This window comes from Oncorhynchus masou, chromosome 5 (assembly GCF_036934945.1).
Source record: "Oncorhynchus masou masou isolate Uvic2021 chromosome 5, UVic_Omas_1.1, whole genome shotgun sequence".
Classification (NCBI taxonomy): Eukaryota; Metazoa; Chordata; class Actinopteri; order Salmoniformes; family Salmonidae; genus Oncorhynchus; species Oncorhynchus masou.
This window is the reverse complement of record NC_088216.1, coordinates 76,857,815-76,885,039: the sequence shown is the minus strand read 5'-3', so window position 1 is coordinate 76,885,039 and position 27,225 is coordinate 76,857,815. Positions and strand designations below refer to the sequence as shown.

At 43.7% G+C, this 27,225-nt stretch overlaps 1 protein-coding gene across 1 annotated transcript in view; it reads left to right on the top strand.

Moving 5' to 3' along the window:
- Positions 1–19,008, top strand: part of LOC135540292 (semaphorin-3F-like) — a 114,065-nt gene extending 95,057 nt beyond the window's left edge. The window contains exons 11-19 of the mRNA XM_064966860.1: positions 10,027–10,096; positions 12,475–12,619; positions 12,720–12,942; positions 15,039–15,127; positions 15,351–15,392; positions 15,578–15,735; positions 15,947–16,014; positions 16,273–16,406; positions 16,560–19,008. Coding sequence (XP_064822932.1) covers positions 10,027–10,096; positions 12,475–12,619; positions 12,720–12,942; positions 15,039–15,127; positions 15,351–15,392; positions 15,578–15,735; positions 15,947–16,014; positions 16,273–16,406; positions 16,560–17,033 — 1,403 coding nt within the window. The 3' untranslated portion in view covers positions 17,034–19,008. The remainder of the gene's footprint in view (positions 1–10,026; positions 10,097–12,474; positions 12,620–12,719; positions 12,943–15,038; positions 15,128–15,350; positions 15,393–15,577; positions 15,736–15,946; positions 16,015–16,272; positions 16,407–16,559) is intronic.
- Positions 19,009–27,225: the final 8,217 nt, after the last annotated feature.

The window sequence follows — 27,225 nt, the reverse complement described above, 5'->3', positions numbered from 1 at the left end:
TATGTCGATATAGGACTCGTTTTACTATGGACATAGATAGCTTTGTACCTGTTTCCTCCAGCATCTTCACAAGGTCCTTTGCTGTTGTTCTGGGATTGATTTGCACCTTTTGCACCAAAGTACCTTCATCTCTAGGAGACAGAATGTGTCTCCTACCTGAGCGGTATGATGGTTGCGTGGTCCCATGGTGTTTATACTTGCGTACTATTGTTTGTACAGATGAACGTGGTACCTTCAGGCATTTGTAAATTGCTCCCAAGGATGAACCAGACTTTTGGAGGTCTACATTTTTTTCTGAGGTCTTGGCTGATTTCTTTTGATTTTCTCATAATGTAAAGCAAAGAGGCACTGAGTTTGAAGCTAGGCCTTGAAATACATCCACAGGTACACCTCAAATTGACTCAAAGTATGTAAATTAGCCTATCAGAAGCTTCTAAAGCCATGACATCATTTTCTGGAATTTTCCAAGCTGTTGAAAGGCACAGTCAACTTTGTGTATGTGAACTTCTGACCCAGTGGAATTGTGATATAGTGAAATAATCTGTCTGTAAACAATTGTTGTCATGCACAAAGTAGATGTCCTATCCAACTTGACAAAACTATAGTTTGTTAACAAGACATTTGTGGAGTGGTTGAAAAACGAGTTTTAATGACTCCAACCTAAGTGTATGTCAAATTCCGACTCTATCTACAGTACCAGTCAAAAGTTTGGACACACCTAGATTCTTCATGACAGCTTTACACATCTTGATGACAGCTTTGCACTCAAGAGTATATAAACTTCCTGTTTCCATCACAACTGTCTTGTTTTTTAAATTTATATATACAGTTAATTCAGAAAGTATTCAGACAGCTTGACTTTTTTAAATGTTGTTACATCACAGCCTTATTCTAAAAATGATTAAATCGTTTTTTCCCTCATCAAACTACACACAATACCCCATGATGTCAAAGCAAAAACAGTTTTTTAGACATTTTAGAGTAACTGGAGTACACTGGAGTAACTGGAGCATCAGCATTTGTGGGTTCGATTACAGGCTCAAAATGGCCAGAAACAAAGACATTTCTCGTCAGTCTATTCTTGTTCTGAGAAGGCCAGCATCCCGGAGTCGCCTCTTCACTGTTGACGTTGAGAATGGTTTTGCGGGTGCTATTTAAAGAAGTTGCCAGTTGAGGACATGTGAGGTATCTGTTTCTCAAACTAGACACTCTAATGTACTTGTCCTCTTGCTCAGTTATGCACCGGGCCTCCCAATCCTCTTTCTATTCTGGTTAGGGCCAGTTTGTGCTGTTCTAGGAGTGGAGAACTACACAGCGTTGTATGAGATTTTCCAGTTCGTGGCATTTTCTCGCATGGAATAGCCTTCATTTCTCAGAACAAGAATAGACTGACGAGTTTCAGAAGAAAGTTCTTTGTTTCTGGCCATTTTGAGCCTGAAATCAAACACAGAAGTGCTGATGCTCCAGATACTCAACTAGTCTAAAGAAGGCCAGTTTAATTTCTTCTTTTATCAGTACAACAGTTTTCAGCTGTGCTATCATAATTGCAAAAGGGGTTTCTAATGATCAATTAGCCTTTTAAAATTATAAACTTGGATTAGACAACACAACGTGCCATTGGAACACATGAGTGATTGTTGCCTCTGTGTGCCTATGTAGATATTCCATGAAAAATCTGCCGTTTCCAGTTACAATAGTCATTTACAACATTAACAATGTCTACACTGTATTTCTGATCTATTTGATGTTATTTTAATGGACAAAAACAAGGACATTTCTAAGTGACCCCACACTTTTGAATGGTAGTGCATATCTGAAATATCACATTTACATAAGTATTCAGACCCTTTACTCAGTACTTTGTTGAAGCACCTTTGGCAGCGATTACAGCCTTGAGTCATCCTGAGTATGACACTACAAGCTTGGCACACCTGTATTTGGGGAGTTTATCCTATTCTACACTGCAGATCCTCTCAAGCTCTGTCAGGTTAGATGACACACGTCACTGCACAGCTATTTTCAGGTCTTTCCAGAGATGTTCGATCGGGTTCAAGTCCGGGCTCTGTCTGACTCAAGGACATTCAGAGACTTGACCCAAAGCCACTCATGCATTGTCTTGGCTGTGTGCTTAGGGTTCTTGTCCTGTTGGAAGGTGAACCTTTGCCCCAGTCTGAGGTCCTGTGCACTCTGGAGCATGTCTCATCTCCCAGTCCCTGCTGCTGAAAAACTTTCCCGCAGCATAATGCTGCCACCACCATGCTTCACCGTAGGGATGGTGCCAGGTTTCCTCCAGATGTGACACTTAGCATTCAGGCCAAAGAGTTCAAGCTTGGTTTCATCAGACCAGAGAATCTTGTTTCTCATGAGAGTTTTTAGGTGCCATTTGGCAAACTCCAGGGGCTGTAAGGTGTGGTTTTTGTTCTGACATACACTTTCAACTGTGGGACCTTATATAGACAGGTGTGTGCCTTTCCAAATCGTGTCCAATCAATTGAATATACCACAGGTGGACTCCAATCAAGTTGAAGAAACATCTCAAAGATCATCAGTGGAAGGAAACAGGATGTAGCTGAGCTCAACTTAGTGTCATAGCAAATGGTCTGAATACTTAGTATGTAAATAATGTCTTTGTTTTATTGGTAATACATTTGCATTAATGTCTAAAAATCTGTTTTTCGCTTTGTCATTATGGGGTATTGTGTGTAAATTGATGAGGGGAAAAATATTTAATCCATCTTAGCATAAGGCTGTAACGTAAGAAAATGTGGAAAAAGTTAAGGAGTTTGAATACTTTCTGAATGCACTGTGTATATATATATGGATTTCACATGACTTGGAATACAAATATGCATCTGTTGGTAACAGATATCTTTTTTTTAAAGGTAGGGGTGTGTATCAGAACCAGTCAGTATCTGGTGTGTCCACCATTTGCCTCATGCAGCGTTACACATCTCCTTTGCATAGAGTTGATCAGGCTGTTGATTTTGGACTGGGGAATGTTATCCTACTCATCTTCAATGGCTGTGTGAAGTTGCTAGATATTGGCGGAAACTGGAACATGCTGTCATACACGTCAATCCAGAGCATCCCAAACAGTTTGTGCAGAAATTCTTCGGTTGTGCAAACCCACAGATTCATCAGCTGTCCGGGTAGCTGGTCTCAGACGATCCCATAAGGTGAAGAAGCCAGATGTGGAGGTCCTGGGCTGGCGTGGTTACACGTGGTCTGCGGTTGTGAGGCCGGTTGGACTTACTGCCAAATAGTCTAAAACAACGTTGAAGGTGGCTTATGGTAGAGAAATGAACATTAAATTCTCTGGCAACAGCTCTGGTGGACAGTCCTGCAGTCACCATGCCAATTTCACACTCGCTCAAAACTTCAGACATCTGTGGCATTGTGTTGTGTGACAAAACTGCACATTTTGAGTGTCCTTTTAATTGTACCCAGCACAAGGTGCACCTGTGTAATGATCGTGCTGTTTAATCGGCTTCTTGATATGCCACACCTGTCAGATGGATGGATTATCTTGGCAAAGGAGAAATGCTCACTAATAGGGATATAAACACATTTGTGCACATTATTGCACATAGGACATTTTAGAGAAATAAGCTTTTTGTGCGTATGGAAGATTTCTGGGATGAAACATGGGACCAACACTTTACATATTGCTTTTATATTTTTGTTCAGTATGTATTCTTCTTTCTATAAAATTATATAATTTAAAATAATGGCATGAAATGTATAAACATATATTGTCCGCTAAATGATCTAGATAATGGATTTATTGTGATGTTGTGTATATTAAATGGATTTATTAGACTTTTAAAATGTTGATGTTCCCAAGACGTGCATCAGTAGCATGTATGCTGGAGGCCTGGAGAAGCTAAACGTTCTTCTGATGGTCAATCACCATAAGACGGGCAGTCATTTGTTTGATATTTACCGTCTGACAAAATGTCGTGACCACCACAGCCCTAATTGAGAGCCTAGCTGGTGGAGAGTGAAAGCATCAATGTGATGCCATGACCCGGCTAATAGAAAACAAGAGTGTATATGGATCTACTGACAGATTCCACATACACCACCATAGCCAAGCACAGATTCCTCACAGACAGTAACTCTTCCATTGTGTTTTCACTGAAATCAAATCAAATTTCATTAGTTTATATACACATATTTAGCTGATGTTATTGCGGGTGTAGCGAAATGCCATCTCTTCAGCTTTGCTCTCGGGTATAGTTTTGGTTTAGGGCAAAAAGGAAATCAGCAATGACTTGTTGACTGTTATAATGTTGTTTGATTAATTATTCTGCAAGGTACAGAATGTCCGTCTGTACCAATGGGTCTGTACACGTTCTGCACCTGTAAAGCAACACAGATGGGAATTCTGAGGAAGGTACTGCAGTGGTTAAGATATCGCTGTCCCACCCAGCTGTGGACATCAACATCACATCTGTATGATAAGCAGATCTGGGATCAGGTTGCCTTAATAACACAACAGTGGAAGTGCTGAGAGTAGAGGTGTGTGTAGGTGTCTAGGGAGGACTGGTAATGAGGCGCAGGGCTTTAAGGTCTGTCTCTGGATCAGCCAGGGGGGCGCCCTGCAGGGTTAGAGGGATCATCCCTGCCTGTCACTCACATCTCTGATGACTGATAGCTCACCATCTAAGGAAAACATCAGTGAAATGCACTGTGTTGAGGAAGTCTGACTCTGAGGAGTCTCCTTGAAATGATCATGAAAACTAGTTATTAGTGGGACATATTTCATTAGCGGTCCAATGCAATCACAATAACTGATGTGATTTTGTTTTATTGCAGGTCATTTGTTTTTACTGCTGCCATAAATCATTACTTGATTGTGTTTGTTATATATTAGGCCTGTAGCCTAGTGGAGGCTCATTTCAGCTGGTGAACGACCAGTTGTTTTGATACAGCATGACTACCCAAACTACACACTTATGTTCAGCAGTACTCAACTCTTACTCAATGTCCATGTCTATTTTTCTGACTTCTCTCGTCTTCCGTCAATGTCATCACCTCTTTAACAGTCCCTCCTGCAGGTCAATAGGTTTCCCTCAGTCTGAGAGCAGTCTGGGACACACTCAGTGAGGTCATACTAGGCTTGTCATCGCTGAACGTACAGCTATCCATCACACGTGACGGTTGTCTAAAGTCTCTATCATAAAGATGGAATCCGCAGTAGGGGGAAACAGTACCACTGACAACCGTTGTTTGTTTTTTTGCAGTACATATTGTGCTCTTCTATCGCACATGCAATGATGTCAGAGGGGGAAAACAGTGTTGGTTGTTTGCAATAACGTCTTTATTGTTGTAACATTGCAAGCGGACGTGGCAGTTTCACCGTAAGGATTACAGTTTAATGGTGGAGCCCAGAAGAGCCATCTGAGGGGGGCTGAGAGGGGGTGGTGAGAGGAGGGCTGAGAGGGGGGCTGAGAGGGGCTTTCAAACAATTAAGGAGCGAGAACAAATATAGTGATTCTAATGATAAGCCTAACCGTCTTCTGGTAGATGGAAAGGCTTTCCCAGAAACCTTCTCAATAAAATGTTAACTAGCTACAAGTAGTTTATGTCTACCTGGCAGAATGATGTGAGTGTACTACAGGAGCACTGCTAACCAAACAACAAGGCTATGTGAGTGTACTACAGGAGCACTACTAACCAAACAACAGGGCTAGGTGAGTGTACTACAGGAGCACTGCTAACCAAACAACAGGGCTAGGTGAGTGTCCCCACTATACAATGCTGTGCAGCACTGCCCCAGGGTAACCAAACAACAAGGCTAGAGTGTAATGTGTACAGGAGCACTGCTAACCAAACAACAAGGCTAGTGAGGGTGAGTGGGTAACCAAACAATGCAGGGTAAGACGGGTCCCCAGGGTAGAGACCATATACTTTTGTACAGGAGCACTGCCCCAGGGTAGACCAAACAATGCAGGACGGGTCTAGGGTAGAGACCATATACTTTTGTAATGCTGTGCAGTCACTGGTCCCCAGGGTAACCAAACAACAGGGCTAGACGGGTCCCCAGGGCTAGAGACCATATACTTTTGTACTATGCTGTGCAGTCAGCTAGGTCCCCAGGGTAAATATACTGCTAACCAAACAACAATGCTGTGCACAAACACTGCTAACCAGGGCTGCTGGGCTGGCTGTACTACAGAAACCATAAACAACAATGCTGTGCAGTGACGGGTCCCCAGGTACTGCTAACTGTGCAAACAACAAGGGTAGAGACTGGTAATGCTGGTTGGGTAGAGACTACAATGCAAACACTGCTAACCAAACAACAATGGGCTAGTTGAGACCATTACTTTTGTAATGCTAGTCAGACGGGTCCCCAGGGTAAACGTAATGCTGCTAAGAGACAAAATGCTGTGCAGTCAACAGTGCTGGGTGGTAAGACGGGTGTACTAATGCAGAAACACTGCTAACAAAACAACAATGCTGGGTGGGGTCCCCAGGGTAGAGACCATATACAATGCAAACACTGCTAACGGGTCAAACAACAGGGCAGTAGACGGGTCCCCAGGTAGAGACCATATACTTTTGTAATGCTAGTCAGAAACCATATACTTTTGTAATGCTGTGCTAACAAAGACAACAATGTGCTGGGGTCCCCAGGGTAGAGACCATATACTTTTGTAATGCTGTGCAGTCAGAAACACTGCTAACAAAACATATACTTTTGTAATGCTGGGTGGTCCCCAGGGTAGAGACCATATACTTTTGTAATGCTGTGCAGTAAGACGGGTCCCCAGGGTAGAGAAACACTGCAGTAACCCCCAAACAACAATGTGCAGTAGACGTCCCCAGGCTGTAATGCTGTTTGGGTAAGACCATATACTTTTGTAATGCTGTGCAGTCAGACGGGTCCCCAGGGTAGAGACCATATACTTTTGTAATGCTGTGCAGTCAGAGAGGGTAGAGACCATATACTTTTGTAATGCTGTGCAGTCAGACGGGTCCCCAGGGTAGAGACCATATACTTTTGTAATGCTGTGCAGTCAGACGGGTCCCCAGGGTAGAGACCATATACTTTTGTAATGCTGTGCAGTAAGACGGGTCCCCAGGGTAGAGACCATATACTTTTGTAATGCTGTGCAGTCAGACAGGTCCCCAGGGTAGAGACCATATACTTTTGTAATGCTGTGCAGTCAGGGTAGAGACCATATACTTTTGTAATGGTCCCCAGGGTAGAGACCATATACTTTTGTAATGCTGTGCAGTCAGAATGCGGGTCCCCAGGGTAGAGACCATATACTTTTGTAATGCTGTGCAGTCAGACAGGGTAAGACCATATACTTTTGGGTCCCCAGGGTAGAGACCATATACTTTTGTAATGCTGTGCAGTACGGGTCCCCAGGGTAGAGACCATATACTTTTGTAATGCTTCGCAGGGTCCAGTAATGCGGGTCCCCAGGGTAGAGACCATATACTTTTTTGTAATGCTGTGCAGTCAGGGTACGGGTCCCCCCCAGGGTAGAGACCATATACTTTTGTAATGCTGTGCAGTCCCCAGGGTAGAGACCATATACTTTTGGGTCCCCAGGGTAGAGACCATATACTTTTGTAATGCTGTGCAGTCAGACGGGTCCCCAGGGTAGAGACCATATACTTTTGTAATGCTGTCCCCAGGGTAGAGACCCCCAGGGTAGAGACCATATACTTTTGTAATGCTGTGCAGTAAGACGGGTCCCCAGGGTAGAGACCATATACTTTTGTAATGCTGTGCAGTCAGACGGGTCCCCAGGGTAGAGACCATATACTTTTGTAATGCTGTGCAGTAGAGACGGGTCCCCAGGGTAGAGACCATATACTTTTGTAATGCTGTGCAGTAAGACGGGTCCCCAGGGTAGAGACCATATACTTTTGTAATGACGGGTCCCCAGGGTAGAGACCATATACTTTTGTAATGCTGTGCAGTCAGACGGGTCCCCAGGGTAGAGACCATATACTTTTGTAATGCTGTGCAGTCAGACGGGTCCCCATGGTAGAGACCATATACTTTTGTAATGCTGTGCAGTAAGACCATATACTTTTGGGTCCCCAGGGTAGAGACCATATACTTTTGTAATGCTGTGCAGTCAGACGGGTCCCCAGGGTAGAGACCATATACTTTTGTAATGCTGTGCAGTCAGACCATATACTTTTGTAATGGTCCCCCCAGGGTAGAGACCATATACTTTTGTAATGCTGCAGTGACGGTCCCCAGGGTAGAGACCATATACTTTTGGCTGTCCCGGGTCCCCAGGGACCAAACCCAGGACCATATACTTTTGACCACACCAATCTTTTTCATAATTTCTTTAATCAATAAAAGCTCATTTACCAATATTTCTGAAAATTGATATATAGCATTTTGGAATGAAACTCCAACTATTGAAGATCATTATGCTGCATTTGTTTTCTTCATGATATAAATGGTCATTGTAAAATCAGCATAAGGCAAAATTCAAGGTTATTGGTTATCCTTAATAAAACTATACATGCACATTGACAAAAAGACCATAAAAATACACAAAATAACACAATTTCTGTCATAGTTATGATATTTTGTCATCCTCATTCTCTAGCATTAACAACAGAGCATTATTTTTGCAGGCACACTACTGACTTTAGAAACTCCTCAAGTAGTCCAGAATAAAAATAAATAAATAAAAACAAAAAGGTCCAGAATAAAAGAAAATGATGCAACTTGTTCCACATTTGATTGAAGTTCTCTGTCTGTAGCCAGGAGGGATGTCAAACTGGCATCCGATGTTTTATGTCTCTCCTGTTAGCCAAAAGTTCATTCCCCTTGTTTGCAGCCATTACCTGTCATTCTCATGTCCTGGCAATAAAACATGTATTTTTACACACTCATGAATGTCAAAGAAACTCAGTTACAGCTTTTCTAAGAGGCCAAGAATCTCTCTTTACAAAAATAAGGAGTGGTGGGTCAAAGCGGATTGGTTTATTCTTTGGGCAAACAATCTTAATGCATGATTAACTCAAAATAACGTTTCATTATACGACTTTACTCTTAATCCAGTGAGATTTGGTGAGTGTGTGCATGGAGAGAGCTGCTGTTTTGTTGTTTGAGGGTTTTTACATTTCAACTTGATATTTGCTGAGAGATTTATCTGAAAGGGTAGAGTCAGGGTGTGGAGCTGCTTTATATATATATAAATACACGAGGCTCGATATCGAGTAACGTCTGGCTTCATAAATGCCCATGACAGAGGTCCAGAGTTATACATGGAGAGTATAATGTTTCATGCATCATCTAATCATTAGACATTCATAGTTATTGAACTTTCCAATGACTTGTGACTGTGGGCTAACACGTCCAATCTACTCTCCCTGTCCCTCTCACTTTTCTCTAAATGGAAAACCTTTACCCAGGAATTGTGTTTCCAACAAGGGACTGAAGTGTTGTACTTCTCAACTGAGGTAGTCGACTCAAAATTGATTGACATTTTCCCCTTTATTGTTTTTCCTTTCACTTTTAACTCATTAAACCACTGGAGGATACAGGGTCCCGTTACCTCAGCTCTGACAGTCATGGGCAGCATATGGCTCCCGTTTAAGCGTTGTTACACCACAGATCTCTATTTTTTTACCTTCCCCCTCTGAGATGCAGGAATCAGTGTCTAATCTGGAAGGGTTCTGATTCAGGACCCCATTATGGCCGGAAACACGGCTAACAAACCTAACCAGCGCTGTGCTGTCCAATCCAAAAGGTCTTCTCCTTGAACCCATCTCCTGTCCTGTGTCAATACCGGAAGGAGAAACTGTCCGTACATCACGCTTTGAATTACCTCTGGCTGCTCAGGACTCGCAGTTGGAATAATAGATCCCCGCTTAGCTAAGGGAGACAGAAGAGAATAGACACCATCCTTCCATGTTTATCTCAGATTAGCAGTGTTTTACCAGAGTCCTTCATACTGCGAATAGTATTGTGATTGTGAAAGAATGTTTGCAGCACCACTTTTAGCTATATGTAATTATCTTTGTGTCTAACAGGGGACGTGTACATCCAGCCAACTCAAGACACAAAGAATCCTGTCATCTACGGAGTGTTCTCAGTTTCAGGGTGAGCCACTGATTGACTGTGTTATTTGTCTCAGTTAATTCATCCACATCATTACCACTGTATCTGTCTCATTGAAGAACAATACAACCCCTTTCAGCTTTCACTCAATCAGATCTTCTCAGCAGAACTGTAGAAAATATGAAGTCAGTGGTTCAGATGTTTGGTTCCCTCCCATGGTTTCCCGTCTCCCATCCATATTCATTCTGCCCGAAGGCACCTGTGTAACACGTTCTGTTATTGAAACAGCCTATTCCACGCAGTCTGCTCTGCACACTACAAAGGCAGAAGAGGAAGTCAGTCCGTAGCACAGAGGGGAAGGGGTCTCCAGTGAGAGACTTAACCTGTGTTCCCACATGGCTGGGCTTTGATAACAAGCCATCATTCAGCACAGCATTAGGATTCAAGGAAACGGCTCGCAGCTCCTGCCCCCACATATGCAACAGTAGATTTTGTGTGGAGGATACACACACAGAGAGTTCGCTCTCACACTCACACACCCAGTCATAATAAATATGCTGGTATGTGTGTCTGTGAGAGAAGTGCTCTGTAATTGTTTCCCCGTCTCACCCAAGGCCTCCATGCTAACTCGCCACAGTTATCATCCCCCTTGAAGCCCAATTGATTAAAACTACTGTAGTGCTAATGACAGGCCCCTCGACAGAATGTACTAATATAGTAATATACTGTACACCCAGCAAACACACACACAGCACACACACACTCCCACCACAGCAGCACACCCCACCCCCACCCCACCACAGCACACACACCCCACCACACCACACCCCAGCACACCCCACCCCACCACCCTACCACACCACAGCACACCACACCCCACCACAGCACACACACACCCACCACACCCCACCACACCACAGCACACACACCCCACCACAGCACACACCCCACCACAGCACAGCATACCACAGCACACCCCACCACACCCTCCACAGCACATCACACCACACCACAGCACAGCACAGCCCAGCCCACCACAACACACCCCACCCCACCACACCCTACCCAGCACAACACAGCACCCCCATCACAACAGCACAGCACACCACAACACAGCACACCACAACACACCACACCACAGCACACCACACACCCAACACCACAGCACACCACACATCCACAGCACATCACACCACACCACAGTACACCCCACCACAGCACACCCCACCCCACCACAGCCCAGCACAGCACACCCTCCACCACAGCACACCATCACAGCACACCCTACACAGCACACCACACCACACCACAGCACACCCCCACAGCCCAGCACAGCACACCCTACACAACACAGCACACCCCACCCCACCACAGCCCACACCACACCACAGCACAACCCACCACAGCACACCCCCCACCACACACCCTGCACAGCACACCACACCACAGCACACCCTACCACAGCCCATCACACCACAGCACACCCCACCACACCACAGCCCAGCACAGCCCAGCACAGCACACCCTACCACAGCACAGCCCACCACAGTACACCACACCACAGCACACCCCACCACACCACAGCACACCCCACCACAGCACAGCGTGGGAGTGCTGTGGTGTGCACACCCTACCACACCACAGCACACCCCACCACAGCACAGCGTGGGAGTGCTGTGGTGTGCCGTGCCGTGCATTCATGTGGTGTGGTGTGCTGTGCTCTGATGGGGTGTGATGTGGTGGGGTGTGCTGTGGCGGGGTGTGCTGTGGTGTAGTAGGGTGTGCTGTGGTGTGCTGTGGTGGGGTGTGCTTTGCTCTGGTGGGGTGTGCTGTGGTGGGGTGTGCTTTGCTGTGGTATAGTGTGGTGTGCTGTGGTGGGGTGTGCTTTGCTCTGGTGGGGTGTGCTGTGGTGGGGTGTGCTTTACTCTGGTGGGGTGTGCTGTGGTGTGCTGTGATGTAGTGGGGTGTGCTGTGATCTGGTGTGCTGTGCTGTAGTAGGGTGTGCTGTGGTGTGCTTTGCTCTGGTGGGGTGTGCTGTGGTGGGGTGTGGTGGGATGTGGTGTGCTGTGATGGAATGTGCTGTGGTGGGGAGTGCTGTGGTGTGCTTTGCTCTGGTGGGGTGTGCTGTGGTGTGCTGTGCTGTGATGGTGTATGCTGTGCTGTGCTGTGGTCTCGCTGATGTTTAGCTTGGCTGTGTGTGGATCTTTGATTGTGAGTGTGTCAGACAGCTTGTCTGTGGTGGAGAGTGTTTGTGGGTCATCATAGTGTTGGAGTATGCCTGCCTTATGTCTATGAGAGAATATGTGATGTGAGGGAGAATGTAGCTAATTTCTCAGAGAGTGAGTCGTAATCCCATGTCTCCTAAAGCTGTTCCCTTTAGTGTTTCTGAGCCTCCTCATCCCTTTACCTCTCCCTTCCAGATCCGTGTTTAAGGGCTCAGCAGTGTGTGTCTACTCCATGGCTGACATCCGGCAGGTCTTTAATGGACCCTATGCTCACAAGGAGGGGCCCAACTACCAGTGGATGGCCTACACTGGGAAGATCCCCTACCCTCGGCCTGGGACGGTGAGTGACGTGCTGAGGGTGATAAACAAACACACATATTCATAAATTCAATAAATGACCACATTTAACATGGCTGGTTCTGCTCTCTTTCTAAACCCAGTGTCCCGGTGGTACATTCACCCCCAACATGAAGTCCACTAAGGATTACCCAGACGAGGTGATTAACTTCATGCGGAACCACCCCACCATGTACAACACTGTGTACCCAATACACAAGCGCCCCCTGGTGGTCCGGAACAATGTGGACTATGAGTTCACCACCATCACCGTGGACCAGGTGGCTGCTGCCGATGGGAGCTATGAGGTCCTATTCCTGGGGACAGGTCAGTGCACTGAGTCCCTGCCTGCTGATTGATTTGATAGTCTTGTTATTGTAAGTGTGTGTTCACAACTGTGATTGATTCGGAAAAAATATATATAATCTGGGGAAAGTATTTTGTTAGAATTTTGGTCAAAGTGCTTGTCTTCTCAAAGATGAAAGAACACAGCCTACAGTACTATTTTTATGGAAAGGGTGGAGTTACTGTAACTTGTTTGAATGTACGGTAATACTACCCTGGTCATCGTCTGGCAGTACTTCACACAGCCTGTCCCTATGGCTGTAAATCATGGTGTGGATCAGAGGGTGGGAGCTGGAAGACCCTACAGTTGATGACTGTACAGTGCTCACTCAGCCTGGTGATGAATGGCTCCTGTAGACCACTGTACAAGACCGGGGGGATCCTCCTATACTCCTATTCCCCTATCTTCCTCATGACATTTGAGTAGAGTAGAACCTGATCCTCTGAGTCTAGAGTAGGGTAGAGGTTAACTTGATCACTCCTCTGGATCTGGTCTGGAGTAGAGGTTAATCTGATCACTCCTCTGGGTTTGGTCTGTAGTAGAGGTTAACCTGTTGCGTCGCGCAATCCCGGATCCGGGATTCTATTTATAGCCTCAAGCTCATTAGCATAACGCAACGTTAACTATTCATGAAAATCGCAAATGAAATGAAATAAATATATTTGCTCTCAAGCTTAGACTTTTGTTAACAGCACTGTCATCTCAGATTTTCAAAATATGCTTTTCAACCATAGCTAAACAAGCATTTGTGTAAGAGTATTGATTGCTAACATAGCTAGCTATAAGCCTAGAATTCAGCCAGCAACATTTTCACAAAAACAAGAAAATAATTCAAATAAAATCATTTACCTTTGAAGATCTTCAAATGTTTTCAATGAGGAGACTCTCAGTTAGATAGCAAATGTTCAGTTTTTCAAAAAATATTATTTGTGTAGGACAAATCGCTCCGTTTTGTTCACGTTTGGCTATGAAAAAACCTGTATACAGTTATAGCCTCAAGCTCATTAGCATAATGTAACGTTAACGATTTCTGAAAATCGCAAATAAAATGAAAATAATGCGCCTGCTCTCAAGCTTAGCCTTTTCTTAACAACACTGTCATCTCAGATTTTCAAAATATGCTTTTGAACCATAGCTATTCACTAATTTGTGTAAGAGTATGCTAAGCTAGCTTAGCATTTTGAGTAGCATTTAGCACGCAACATTTTCACAAAAACCAGATAACCAAATAAATAAAATCATTTACCTTTGAAGAGCTTCGGATGTTTTCAATGAGGAGACTATCAGTTACATAGCAAATGTTCAGTTTTTCCTGAAAGAATCTTTGTGTAGGAGAAATCGCTCCGTTTTGTACATCACATTTGGCTACCGAAACGAACCGAAAATTCAGTCACCAACAACGTCAAACTTTTACGAATTAACTCGATAATATCGACCGAAACATGGCAAACGTTGTTTGGAATCAATCCTCAAGGTGTTTTTTCACATATCTCTTCATTGATATATCGTTCGTGGAAGCCTGCTTTCTTCTCTGAATTCCATGGAAAAATACTTGCAGCTGAGGTTTGCGCACCAATTTCGGCGCAGGACACCGGGCGGACACCTGGTAAATGTGGTCTCTTATGGTCAATCTTCCAATGATATGCCTACAAATACGTCACAATGCTGCAGACACCTTGGGGAAATGACAGAAAGGGCAGGCTCATTCATCTCGCATTCACAGCCATATAAGGAGACAATGGAAAACGGAGCCTCAAAAATCCTGCTGATTTCCTGGATGCCGTTTCATCTTGGTTTTGCCTGTAGCTCACGTTCTAGGGCACGCACAGAGAATAGCTTTGCAGTTCTGGAAACCTCAGAGTGTTTTCTTTCCAAAGCTATCAATTATATGCATAGTCGAGCATCTTTTTGTGACAAAATATTGCGCTTAAAACGGGCACGTCTTTTTATCCAAAAATGATATAGCGCCCCTAGAGTTTCAAGAGGTTAACATAATCACTCCTCTGGGTCTGGTCTGGAGTAGAGGTTAACATCATCACTCCTAGAGGTTAACCTGATCACTCCTCTGGGTCTTCAGACAGGGGGACGGTTCAGAAGGTAATTGTCCTGCCCAGAGATGACCTGCAGACTGAGGAGCTGGTGCTAGAGGAGGTGGAGGTGTTCAGGGTGAGTCTCTCTTTCTCTCTTCTCCTGTTCTTCCTCTCTCTCCCACTACCTTTCCCTCTCTTTCTCTTCCTTGTTCTCACTCTCCTTATTTTACCTCTCTCTCTCTCAGTAGTATCTTTCCATTTTTGTCAACTCAATCCTCATGTAAGAAACATTTATTCTGTAGAACATCGTTCCAACTTTTATTCTTTTCTTATTAAGATCGGCTTCCCTTACATTTCAGGTGCCAACTCCCATAACCACCATGAAGATTTCCTCCAAAAGGGTAAGTTGAACATTCCACAGTCGGATGGTTCAGTGCACACACATTCAGAGTTGTCTTCCTATAAAATATCACATAAATCACTGCAGAGCTTAACAGTGAATGCCGAAGTCTGGATGATGCTATGCCGTCATTTTCCAATTGGTCTCTATTCCTCGCTCTGTCTCTCCTTCTCTTCCTCCCTACAGCAACAGCTGTATGTGGGCTCAGTGTTGGGTGTGACCCACCTGGCCCTCCATCGCTGTGACGTGTACGGGGAGGTGTGTGCTGACTGCTGCCTGGCCCGGGACCCCTACTGCGCCTGGGACGGAAAGTCCTGTACCCGCTACTCCGCCTCGCAGAAGAGGTGAGTACCAACAGAGTGTGTGTGTCTTTGTGTGTGTTGCTCATGTTTAGGGGCAGGAACCTTTGCCAAATGCCAATACAATGTTCTCTCAACATTGTCTCTACACACCCCTCTTTAATTACATTTTGACATTTCCTGCAGACTTGCAGTTTGTAGAACGTTTTGTAGTTAACCTCTTTATTTTTGGGGAATGTTGATCTGACCCCTCTAGGCGCAGCCGTCGACAGGATGTAAAGTATGGCAACCCAATCCGCCAGTGCAGAGGCTATAACTCCAATGGTGAGCTGACAAGAACACTCTAACGTACTTCAAATAGACACTCTAACAGCACTGAGGTTACCATTCAGTGTGACAGCAGCAGTATCCAATAACATCACATGTGTATAATATTGTGAAAGGGGAATGTAATTTTGACAGAGGACATGATTTTGTCAATTCCACTACTGTGCTACTTCACTAACTGTTGAGCAGTAATTGACTGATTTGGTCTGAGGAAATACATGCATGTGATGTCATGATGCTTATGCTTTGCTGCAGCCAATAAGAACACGCTGGAGATGGTGCAGTATGGGGTGGAGGGCAGCACTACGTTCCTGGAGTGTCAGGCCAGGTCCCCTCATGTGTCTCTCAAATGGCACCTGCAGAGGGAGAACAGCGACAGGAAGAAAGAGGTGAGTCAGGAACTCTCATCCCACTGCAGCTGTACTGTACTCTACTGTATTGACAAATGACTACTTTATTATTTAACAATATGGCCTGCTGTTTATGGAAAATGATTGCTGAATGAATGCAATGATAAATGAATGATATCTCCCTGCTGTCAGATCCGCTCTGAGGGCCGGACACTAAAGACAGAGCAGGGTCTGCTGCTGCGTTCCCTCCAGTCATCAGACAGCGGTGTCTACCAGTGCACAGCCACAGAGAAGAACTTCAAACACACGCTGGTCAAGCTACAGCTGGTGGTCCTGTCCAGCCGCACGGTCAACAGCATCCTGGTAGAGACAGGCAGCCCAGCCCTGCCACACCTCCAGTCCAGCCCTTGGACCCCCAGTGCGGGTCAGTACAAGGACCTGCTGACCATCCTGAGCCAGCCAGAGATGGGCCTGATCAACCAGTACTGTCAGGACTACTGGCAGCTGGGAGAGGGCAGTCCGGGGGATCCCATGCTGGCCGTTGGCGAGGCCAAGGAACTGAAGGAGCTGAAAGAGCAGAAGAAGCCCCGCAACCGCCGGCATCATGACGATGAGGATGAGCGTGAGGACGATGACGATGAGCACACCACCCCAGCTGAAACATGAGGCTTATACCACAGGCCACACACTACCCCAACACCCGACCCCTTGTCCCATCTGCTCTCTCCCTCTCTGCACAACCCTCCACAAATGGGAAAGACTTCAATCAAAGGATTAAAAAAGGTAATGATCAATAGCGATAAGAAAGAGAAACCACAACAAGAAAACAACAAACAGGTTCTTCTTAACTGTTAAAAAGATACACAGTATTTATTGTAGGTTGTACATAGTAAGATTCTGTGGATTTCTTTGTACTTAAATAGAAAACAAGGTTTTTTTGTGCAAATCTGTGCAAATCTGATTGTTATTATAATGATATTATTGTTGGTAGTGTTATTGTTTATTACAAATGGTGTTATTACATTGCAAAAAATCTTTATGTTCTGTATTTTGGATGAAGTGCAGCAACACATCGAAAGGACATTTGAAAGTGTAAATATCTACAGCTGAATGGACTGATAAGAATGCTTTCAAAAAGATGTGGTTAATTTGGCTCCGTGTTGGATCATTCCACTGCTGGCAGTATGCAGTCTGAGGTGGGCGGAGTCAGATCACTGATGTGTGATGCACCTCCCCCAAAGACATGATGGACAGTTGATTCCCACAGCCAATGAACTAAAAGGATGTCACTTCAAGGCACTTCATTGGACACGCAGATAGATGAGGAAATGCCGATACGAGGCTGCAGCTTTGAGTTTGTCCCACGGCCACAGACAGACACGAGAGTGAAAGGCCTTGTGGGAAATGATGCCCTCCTCTTCCTTAGCCAGCCTAACTGACCTAACAGGGGTGAAAAAAGACTTGACCCCAAATTCCCTCAAGTATTTTCTACTCTAAGCTGATGAGGGGTGCCTGTGTGTTCTGTGGTCCAATCTGGCTTTCTTTCAACCCCATTTGTTATATTTACATTGATATTGCCAGTCTCTTCCAGAACTAGTTGCTGTGGACTTTTTGTGTGTATATGTATTATATGTAAATATGACATCTCAATGTTGTACCCTTGAGGCTGTGATAGTTAAAATAAGTGTTTTAGGGGATGGGATAGAAATAACATTGACTTTCCTTTGTACACCATTGTTCAATTGAGATTAGAATTTCAAGCAGGCCGCTACATAATTTGTGACAATTTGATTTTGCACAATTACTACAAGAGATAAAGAAATCTCTTAGTCTCCAAACTAATCCATAAGTATACTGGTTTGCATTCCAGCCTATACCTATTCTCCTTATGAGGTCAGTTGTGCTAAGCATTTCTAAACCATTTCCTCCAATCCTCCCATGCAGTTTCCAATATCACAGCTCTCCTTGTAATATATATACCCTTAGTCCACATTGTTTTACGTCAGATAGCGCAACAATTTTGCCTGCACTGATTGGCGGTTGAGGGACGAGCGTAGGAGTGACGCCACCTGACGTAAGACAATGGTTAGTCCATGGAAGTCACTAAAGGGAAAGTGTGCAAAGACTGTTTTAAAAATGAAAGTGTAACATGTTGGAGAGGGTTACTATAGGTTTGTCAGAGCTGTTGTCCATCTCCTACAGAAGGTAAATGTTACACAGTTCTCACTAAAGAGTTTATTCAACTTCTCTGATCAGCCGTTGTTGATGGTATTCTGCATGAAAATGACTCCGTCTCCATGTACAACTCTATGTATATAGCTACAGCCGCTAGAATGATCTGCTCTTGACCACAGGAAAACACATACCAAACTCTTTGGGACGGTGGCTTTTCATTGTGTGCATGAAATGTATTATGTACTGTATATGATATTCGTCCAAAATGCTATGCTGTGGATGTCAGTGGATGGAAAGGCAGATGGAGTCATACCCTAGTGGGGGAATATTCAACACACAGAGGCCCCTTTGTCTCTTTAGCTCTCCTTCTCTCTCTCTCTCTCTCTCTCTCTCTCTCTCTCTCTTTACCTCTCTCCTCTCTCTTTCTCTCTTTACCTCTCCTCTCTCTCTCTCTCTCTCTCTCTCTCTCTCTTTTACCTCTCCTCTCTCTCTCTTTACCTCTCTCTCTCTCTCTCTCTCTCTTTACCTCTCCTCTCTTTACCTCTCCTCCTCTCTCTTTCTCTATTTACCTCTCTCTTTCTCTCTTTACCTCTCTCTCTCTTTCTCTTGTTCTCTTCCTTTCTCTCTTCCTCTTCCTTTCTCTCTTCCTCTTCCTTTCTCTTTCTCTCTCTCTCTCTTACCTCTCCTCTCTCTCTCTCTTTACTCTTCTCTTTTGTCTATTTACCTCTCGTTCTCTCCTCTCTCTTCCTCTTCCTTTGTCTTCCTTTTCCTTTCTCTCTTCTCTCTCTCTCTCTTTACCTCTCTCTCTCTTTCTCTTTACCTCTCTCCTCTCTTTCTCTCTTTCTCTCTCTCTTTACCTCTCTCCTCTCTTTCTCTCTTTACCTCTCTCCTCTTCTCTTCTCTTTTACCTCTCTCCTCTCTCTTTCTCTCTTTACCTCTCTCTCTTCCTCTCTCTCTTTCTCTCTTTTACCTCTCTCCTCTCTCTCTTTCTCTCTTTACCTCTCTCCTCTCTTCTCTCTCTTACCTCTCTCTCTTTACCTCTCTCCTCTCTCTCTCCTCTCTCTCTCTTTCTCTTCTCTCTTTCTCTCCTCTCTCTCTCTTTACCTCTCTCTCTACCTCTTCCTCTCTCTGTCTATTTACCTCTCGTTCTCTTCCTTTCTCTCTTCCTCTTCCTTTGTCTTCCTTTTCCTTTCCTTTCTTCTCTTCCTCTTTTACCTCTCTCCTCTCTCTTTCTCTCTTTACCTCTCTCCTCTATCTTTCTCTATTTACCTCTCTCTTTCTCTCACGTTCTCTTCCTTTCTCTCTTCCTCTTCCTTTCTCTCTCCTTCTCTCTCTCCCTCTCTCTCTCTCTCTCGCTCCCTCTTTCTTTCCAAAACGTTTTTTGTTGTTGTTGCATATTTCAAATATATGCATCTTTGGCAAATTTTTGGTATGGGTTATTTAGGAAAAATCACTTAGTATGACATAAAGCACAGTTGATGTTATTGTAATGATTTGTGTAAACGACTATTTCTCCTTTCTCATTGATGTTGCTGACTAATAAATTAAAGCTCTATATTTTATAAAAACAGAAATCATTTTTATATTCATATGGTGCATGGATAACTATACTGAACAAAAAATATAATGCAACGTGCAACAATTTCAAAGATTTTACTGAGTTACAGTTCATTTCAGGAAATCAGTCAATTGAAATAAATTCATTAGGCCCTAATCTATGAATTTCACATGACTGGGAATACAGATATCCATCTGTTGCTCATAGATACATAAAAAAAGCTTCACAATGGGCCTCAACATCTCGCCACGGCATCTCTGTGCATTCAAATTACCATCGATAAATCCAATTGTGTTCGTTGTCCGTAGTTTATGCCTGCACATAACCCCACCGCCACCATGGGGCGCACTCTTCATAATGTTGACATGAGCAAACCACATGCCCACACGATGCCATGCACGTAGTCTGCGGTAGTGAAGCCAGTTGGACGTACTGCAAAATTCTCTAAAACGACGTTGGAGGCGGATTTTTGGTAGAGAAATTAACATTAAATTATCTGGCACAGCTCTGCTGGACATTCCTGCAGTCACCATGTCAATCGCACGCTCCCTCAAAATCATCTGTGGCACTGTGTTGTGTGACAAAACTGCACATTTTAGAGTGGCCTTTTATTGTTCCCAGCACAAGGTACACCTGTGTAAGGATCATACTGTTTAATCATCTTCTTGATATGCTACAGGTGCCAGGTGGATGGATTATCTTGGCAAAGGAGAAATGCTCACTAACAGGGATGTCAACAAATTTGTGCACAACATTTGAGAGAAATAAACGTTTTGTGCATACAGAATATTTCTGGGATCTTTTATTTCAGCTCATGAAACATGGGACCAACACTTTACATGTTGCATTCATATTTGTGTTCAGTGTATATACAGTACAGTAAGGTCACATAGACAGGTTTCGGGTCTTGTGCACTGGCCTCAACCCTTTATTGTATCAACTGATCGTAATTTGTTTAGTGGTTCTTACAATTTACGAAAGCTGAGTGCTGGAGTTGTCCTTTTTCCATCTCTCAGAGGACACACTGTGGATTAGGTTTTGTTACCATCTTCAGATTGAGGTCAATGAGATCTGTCAGGTGAAACTAAAGCCCTGTAAGTACCTTTGAGATCACACCCCTCAGTCTAGAGTTGGGTAGGCTACTTTCTAAATGTAATCCATTACAGTTACTAGTTACCTGTCAAATTGTAATCAGACATGTAACTTTTGGATTACCCAAACTCAGTAAAGTAATCTGATTACATTGTCATTTTTATATCACTTTCCTTTTAAGAGGATTTAGAAGAAGACAAACATCTATTGCAGGATAAATCAATGTTAATGTTTACATAGCTGGCCATATATGGATGTTAAATTTAACTTTATGGGTTGGTTATGAAGGTTTCTTCAAACCCATCGCTTTCCACTACATATAATAATACGATTCAATTATATATTAAACATATATTATACATTAAAAACCAAAGTCTATCAAAATTTCAGTCATTCTAATGAATGTTATACCCCTTGATCTTCAAGAATAGGACTTGGAAATATAGAAGTATAGATTAGCCAAATTGTTTTACCTGAAAACAACCCCAAAAGTAAGGACTTATTAGCCAGCCCTACTCTGTTGATTATGATTTTGTTGTCATGGAGGACTGATTGGGCTCATTGATTCGAGTTGGAAAATAAATGCTGCGCTCATAGAATGGCATGCTTTGAGCACTACTGAAAAGGGCTATTTATATGTGAAAAAGTAATGCCATATGCTGCATTTGCTACAGGCCTATTATTTAACTTTTTGTTGGTGACACTTTGATATCTTGATACTATGCCGCTGTTTAAAGGGCAAATCCACAGATGAAGCAATAACAAAACGGTCGCCCCACCTCTGTTTTGGTAAAAAGCTGAGGGATGGGCCTGGAGAAATGTAACCACTCTCAGATTAATAGACAGAGCTGTGGATGCAAGGACTGACCTTCATCATATCAAAATGATTGTTTTAACCAGGTTATGAGGCTATACAGTGTTTGTTTACATTTGCCACATTTACAAACATTGGAGAAGAACAAGCTTATATTTATGGTTCTGATGGGGTAGCGATAAGTTATATTCTTCAAGAATCAATGGGTATATATATATATATATATACAGTGGGGCAAAAAAGTATTTAGTCAGCCACCAATTGTGCAAGTTCTCCCACTTAAAAAGATGAGAGAGGCCTGTAATTTTCATCATAGGTACACTTCAAATATGACAGACAAAATTATTTTAAAAAATACAGAAAATCACATTGTGGGATTTTTAGGGAATTTATTTGCAAATTATGGTGGAAAATAAGAATTTGGTCACCTACAAACAAGCAAGATTTCTGGCTCTCACAGGCCTGTAACTTCTTATTTAAGAGGCTCCTCTGTCCTCCACTCGTTACCTGTATTAATGGCACCTGTTTGAACTTGTTATCAGTATAAAACACACCTGTCCACAACCTCAAACAGTCACACTCCAAACTCCACTTTGGCCAAGACCAAAGTGCTGTCAAAGGACACCAGAAACAAAATTGTAGACCTGCCCCAGGCTGGGAAGACTGAATCTGCAATAGGTAAGCAGCTTGGTTTGAAGAAATCAACTGTGGGAGCAATTATTAGGAAATGGAAGACATACAAGACCACTGATAATCTCCCTCGATCTGGGGCTCCACGCAAGATCTCACCCCGTGGGGTAAAACTGATCACAAGAACCACACGGAGGACCTAGTGAATGACCTGCAGAGAGCTGGGACCAAAGTAACAAAGCCTACCATCAGTAACACACTACGCCACCAGGGACTCAAATCCTGCAGTGCCAGACGTGTCCCCCTGCTTAAGCCAGTACATGTCCAGGCCCGTCTGAAGTTTGCTAGAGAGAATTTGGATGATCCAGACGAAGATTGGGAGAATGTCAGATGAAACCAAAATATAACTTTTTGGTAAAAACTCAACTCGTCGTGTTTGGAGGACAAAGAATGTTGAGTTGCATCCAAAGAACACCATACCTACTATGAAGCATGGGGGTGGAAACATCATGCTTTGGGACTGTTTTTCTGCAAAGGGACCAGGACGACTGATCTGTGTAAAGGAAAGAATGAATGGGGCCATGTATCGCAAGATTTTGAGTGAAAACCTCCTTCCATCAGCAAGGGCATTGAAGATGAAACATGGCTGGGTCTTTCAGCATGACAATGATCCCAAACACACCACCCGGGCAACGAAGGAGTGGCTTCGTAAGAAGCATTTCAAGGTCCTGGAGTGGCCGAGCCAGTCTCCAGATCTCAATCCCATAGAAAATCTGTGTTGCCCAGCAACAGCCCCAAAACATCACTGCTCTAGAGGAGACCTGCATGGAGGAATGGGCCAAAATACCAGCAACAAGTGTGTGAAAACCTTGTGAAGACTTACAGAAAACATTTGACCTCTGTCATTGCCAACAAAGGGTATATAACAAAGTATTGAGATAAACTTTTGTTATTTTTATTTATTTATTTAACTAGGCAAGTCAGTTAAGAACAAATTCTTTTTTTCAATGATGGCCTAGGAACAGTGGGTTAAGTGCCTGTTCAGGGGCAGAATGACAGATTTGTACCTTGTCAGCTCTGGGATTTGAACTTGCAACCTTCCAGTCACTAGTGCAGAGCTCTAACCACTAGGCTACCCTGCCGCCCAGGCCTGTCTCCTGGTAGCGCCTCCATGCTCCGGACACTACGCTATTGACCAAATACTTATTTTTCCACCATAATTTGCAAATAAATTCATTAAAAATCCTACAATGTGATTTTCTGGATTTTGTGTCTCATTTTGTCTGTCATAGTTGAAGTGTACCTATGAGGACAAAGTGAAAACAGGCCTTTTTTTTAAGCCCCATTACAGGCCTCTCATCTTTTTAAGTAGGAGAACTTGCACTATTGGTGGCTGACTAAATACTTTTTTGTCCACTGGTTTCAAAAACAATGATTGATAGGCAGCTTAAACGTCTTGAATTCAACCATTATTGGGTTCAAATACACATTTAGATTTGTGAACAGCCATCCACAACAACCACAATCCGTAAACTACACCACTGCTGTCATCCTTACCTCCAAGCGTTTATTCAAGTTGGATAATCTTTGAATGCCGACAGCAGTTGCACCATTGGAAGACATAGTATGGACTGTAGCCTACAAAAGCCTAGTCCTGCACCTTTCCCGTGATCCATCAAACACATTTGGTGTGTCATCATAGTGGTCTCTGACTTGTGGTCAGACTCACTCAGGTGAACAAACTTAAACTTGTGCCTTTTTTCAATGCTGATTTGAATGTCAATGAGAAAACAGAGAAGTGTCAAATATTTGTTTGCGCAAACATCCTTTCTGGATTTAAAAGTAATCCTCAAAGTAATCATCTAGTTTTTCAAAAGTATCTGTAATCTGATTACAATATTACAACATAGCGGATTACATTACCGTTTTTTTGTAATCCCTTACATGTAACAGATTACTGGCTGTCCACTGGTTTCAAAAACAACCCTGAGAACTCCACAACCAAATCAAATCAAATGTATTTATATAGCCCTTCTTACATCAGCTGATATCTCAAAGTGCTGTACAGAAACCCAGCCTAAAACCTCAAACAGCAAGCAATGCAGGTGTAGAAGCACGGTGGCTAGGAAAAACTCCCTAGAAAGGCAAAAACCTAGGAAGAATCCTAGAGAGGAACCAGGCTATGAGGGGTGGCCAGTCCTCTTCTGGCTGTGCAGGGTGGAGATTATAACAGAACATGGCCAAGATGTTCAAATGTTAATAAATGACCAGCATGTTCAAATAATATTAATCACAGTAGTTGTCGAGGGTGCAACAGGTCAGCACCTCAGGCGTAAATGTCAGTTGGCTTTTCATAGCCGATCATTGAGAGAATCTCTACCGCTCCTGCTGTCTCTAAAGAGTTGAAAACAGCAGGTCTGGGACAGGTAGCACGTCCGGTGAACAGGTCAGTGTTAAATAGCCGCAGGCAGAACAGTTGAAACTGGAGCAGCAGCACGGCCAGGTGGACTGGGGACAGCAAGGAGTCATCATGCCAGGTAGTCCTTAGGCATGGTCCTAGGGCTCAGGTCCTCCGAGAGAGAGAGAAAGAAAGAAAGAGAATTAGAGAGAGCATACTTAAATTCACACAGGACACCGGATAAGACAGGAGAAATACTCTAGATATAACAGACATACCCTAGCCCCCTAAAACACATAATCTACTGCAGCATAAATACTGGAGGCTGAGACAGGAGGGGTCAGGAGACACTGTGGCCCCACACGATGATACCCCCGGACAGGGCCAAACAGGCAGGATATAACCCCACCCACTTTTCCAAAGCACAGCCCCCACACCACTAGAGGGATATCTTTAACCACCAACTTACCATCCTGAGACAAGGCCGAGTATAGCCCACAAGATCTCCGCCATGGCACAACCCAAGGGGGGGCACAAACCCAGACAGGAAGACTACGTCAGTGACTCAACCCACTCAAGTGATGCACCCCTCCTAGAGACAGTAAGGGTGGTTCGTTGCTCCAGTGCCTTTCCGTTCACCTTCACACTCCTCAATCATAGGACCTACTGAAGAGATGAGACTTCAATAAAGACCTAAAGGTTGAGACCGAGTCTGCATCTCTCACATGGGTAGGCAGACCATTACATAAAAATGAAGCTATATAGAAGAAAGCCCTGCCTCCAGCTGTTTGCTTAGAAATTCTAGGGACAATTAGGAGGCCTGCGTCTTGTGACCGTAGCGTACGTGTAGGTATGTACGGAAGGACCAAATCCGGAAGATAGGTAGGAGCAAGTCCATGTAATGCTTTGTAGGTTAGCAGTAAAACCTTGAACTCAGCCCTTGAACTCAGCCCTTTTGGTTCTAGTCAGGATTCTAGCAGCCTTATTTAGCACCAACGGAAGTTTATTTAGTGCTTTATCTGGGTAGCCGGAAAGTAGAGTATTGCAGTAGTTTAACCTAGAAGTGACAAAAGCATGGATGAATTTTCGTTTTTGGACAGAAAATTTCTGATTTTTGCAATGTTACGTAGATGGAAAAAGCTGTCCTTCAAACAGTCTTGATATGTTCATCAAAAGAGAGATCACGGTCCAGAGTAACGCAGAGGTCCTTCACAGTTTTATTTGAGATGACTGTACAACCATCAAGATTAATTGTCAGATTCAACCGAAAATCTCTTTGTTTCTTTGGACCTAGAATAACCCTAAGTATACAGTATCCTCAGTGTGTTCCACAAGTGTGAGCTGAGTAATGTACAGTGTCTTCGGGAAGCCATCATTTTCTACATTTTGTTAAATTACTCCTTGCTGTCCTCAACATTTATTCTAAAATTATTTTTCTTAATTATCCTAAGCAATCTACGCATAATGACTAAGAGAAAACAGTTTTTTAAATTTTACATTTTTACAAATTTCTTGAAAATTAAAACCAGAAAAACCTTATATAAATAAGTATTGAGACCCTTTGCTATGAGACTCGAAATTGAGCTCAGGTGCATCCTATTTCCATTAATCATCCTTGAGCTGTTTCTACAACTTGATTGGAGTCCACCTGTGGTAAACTGTATTGATTTGGAAGAACATCTCAGAGCATAAACCAAGCCAAACTGAGAAATCGGGGCAGAAGGGTCTTGGTCAGGGAGGTGACCAAAAACCCAATGGTCACTCTGACAGAGCTCTAGAGTTCCTCTGTGGAGATGGGAGAACCTTCCAGAAGGACAACCATCTGTGCAGCACTCCACCAATCAGGCCTTTATGGTAGAGTGACCAGAAGGAAGTACATGACATGACAGTACTTAAAGACTCTCAGACCATGAGAAACCAGATTCTCTGGTCTGATGAAATCAAGATTGAATGCTTTGGCCTGAATGCCAAGCATCACATCTGAAGGAAACCTGGCACCATCTCTACTGTGACGAATGGTGGTGGCAGCATCATGCCATAGGGATGTTTTTCAGTGGGAGACTAGTGAGGATTGAGGGAAAGATGAACGGAGAAAAGTACAGAGAGATCCTTGATGAAAACCTGCTCCAGAGTGCTCAGGACTTCAGACTGGAGCAATGGTTCACCTTCCAACAGGACAACGAGCATAAGC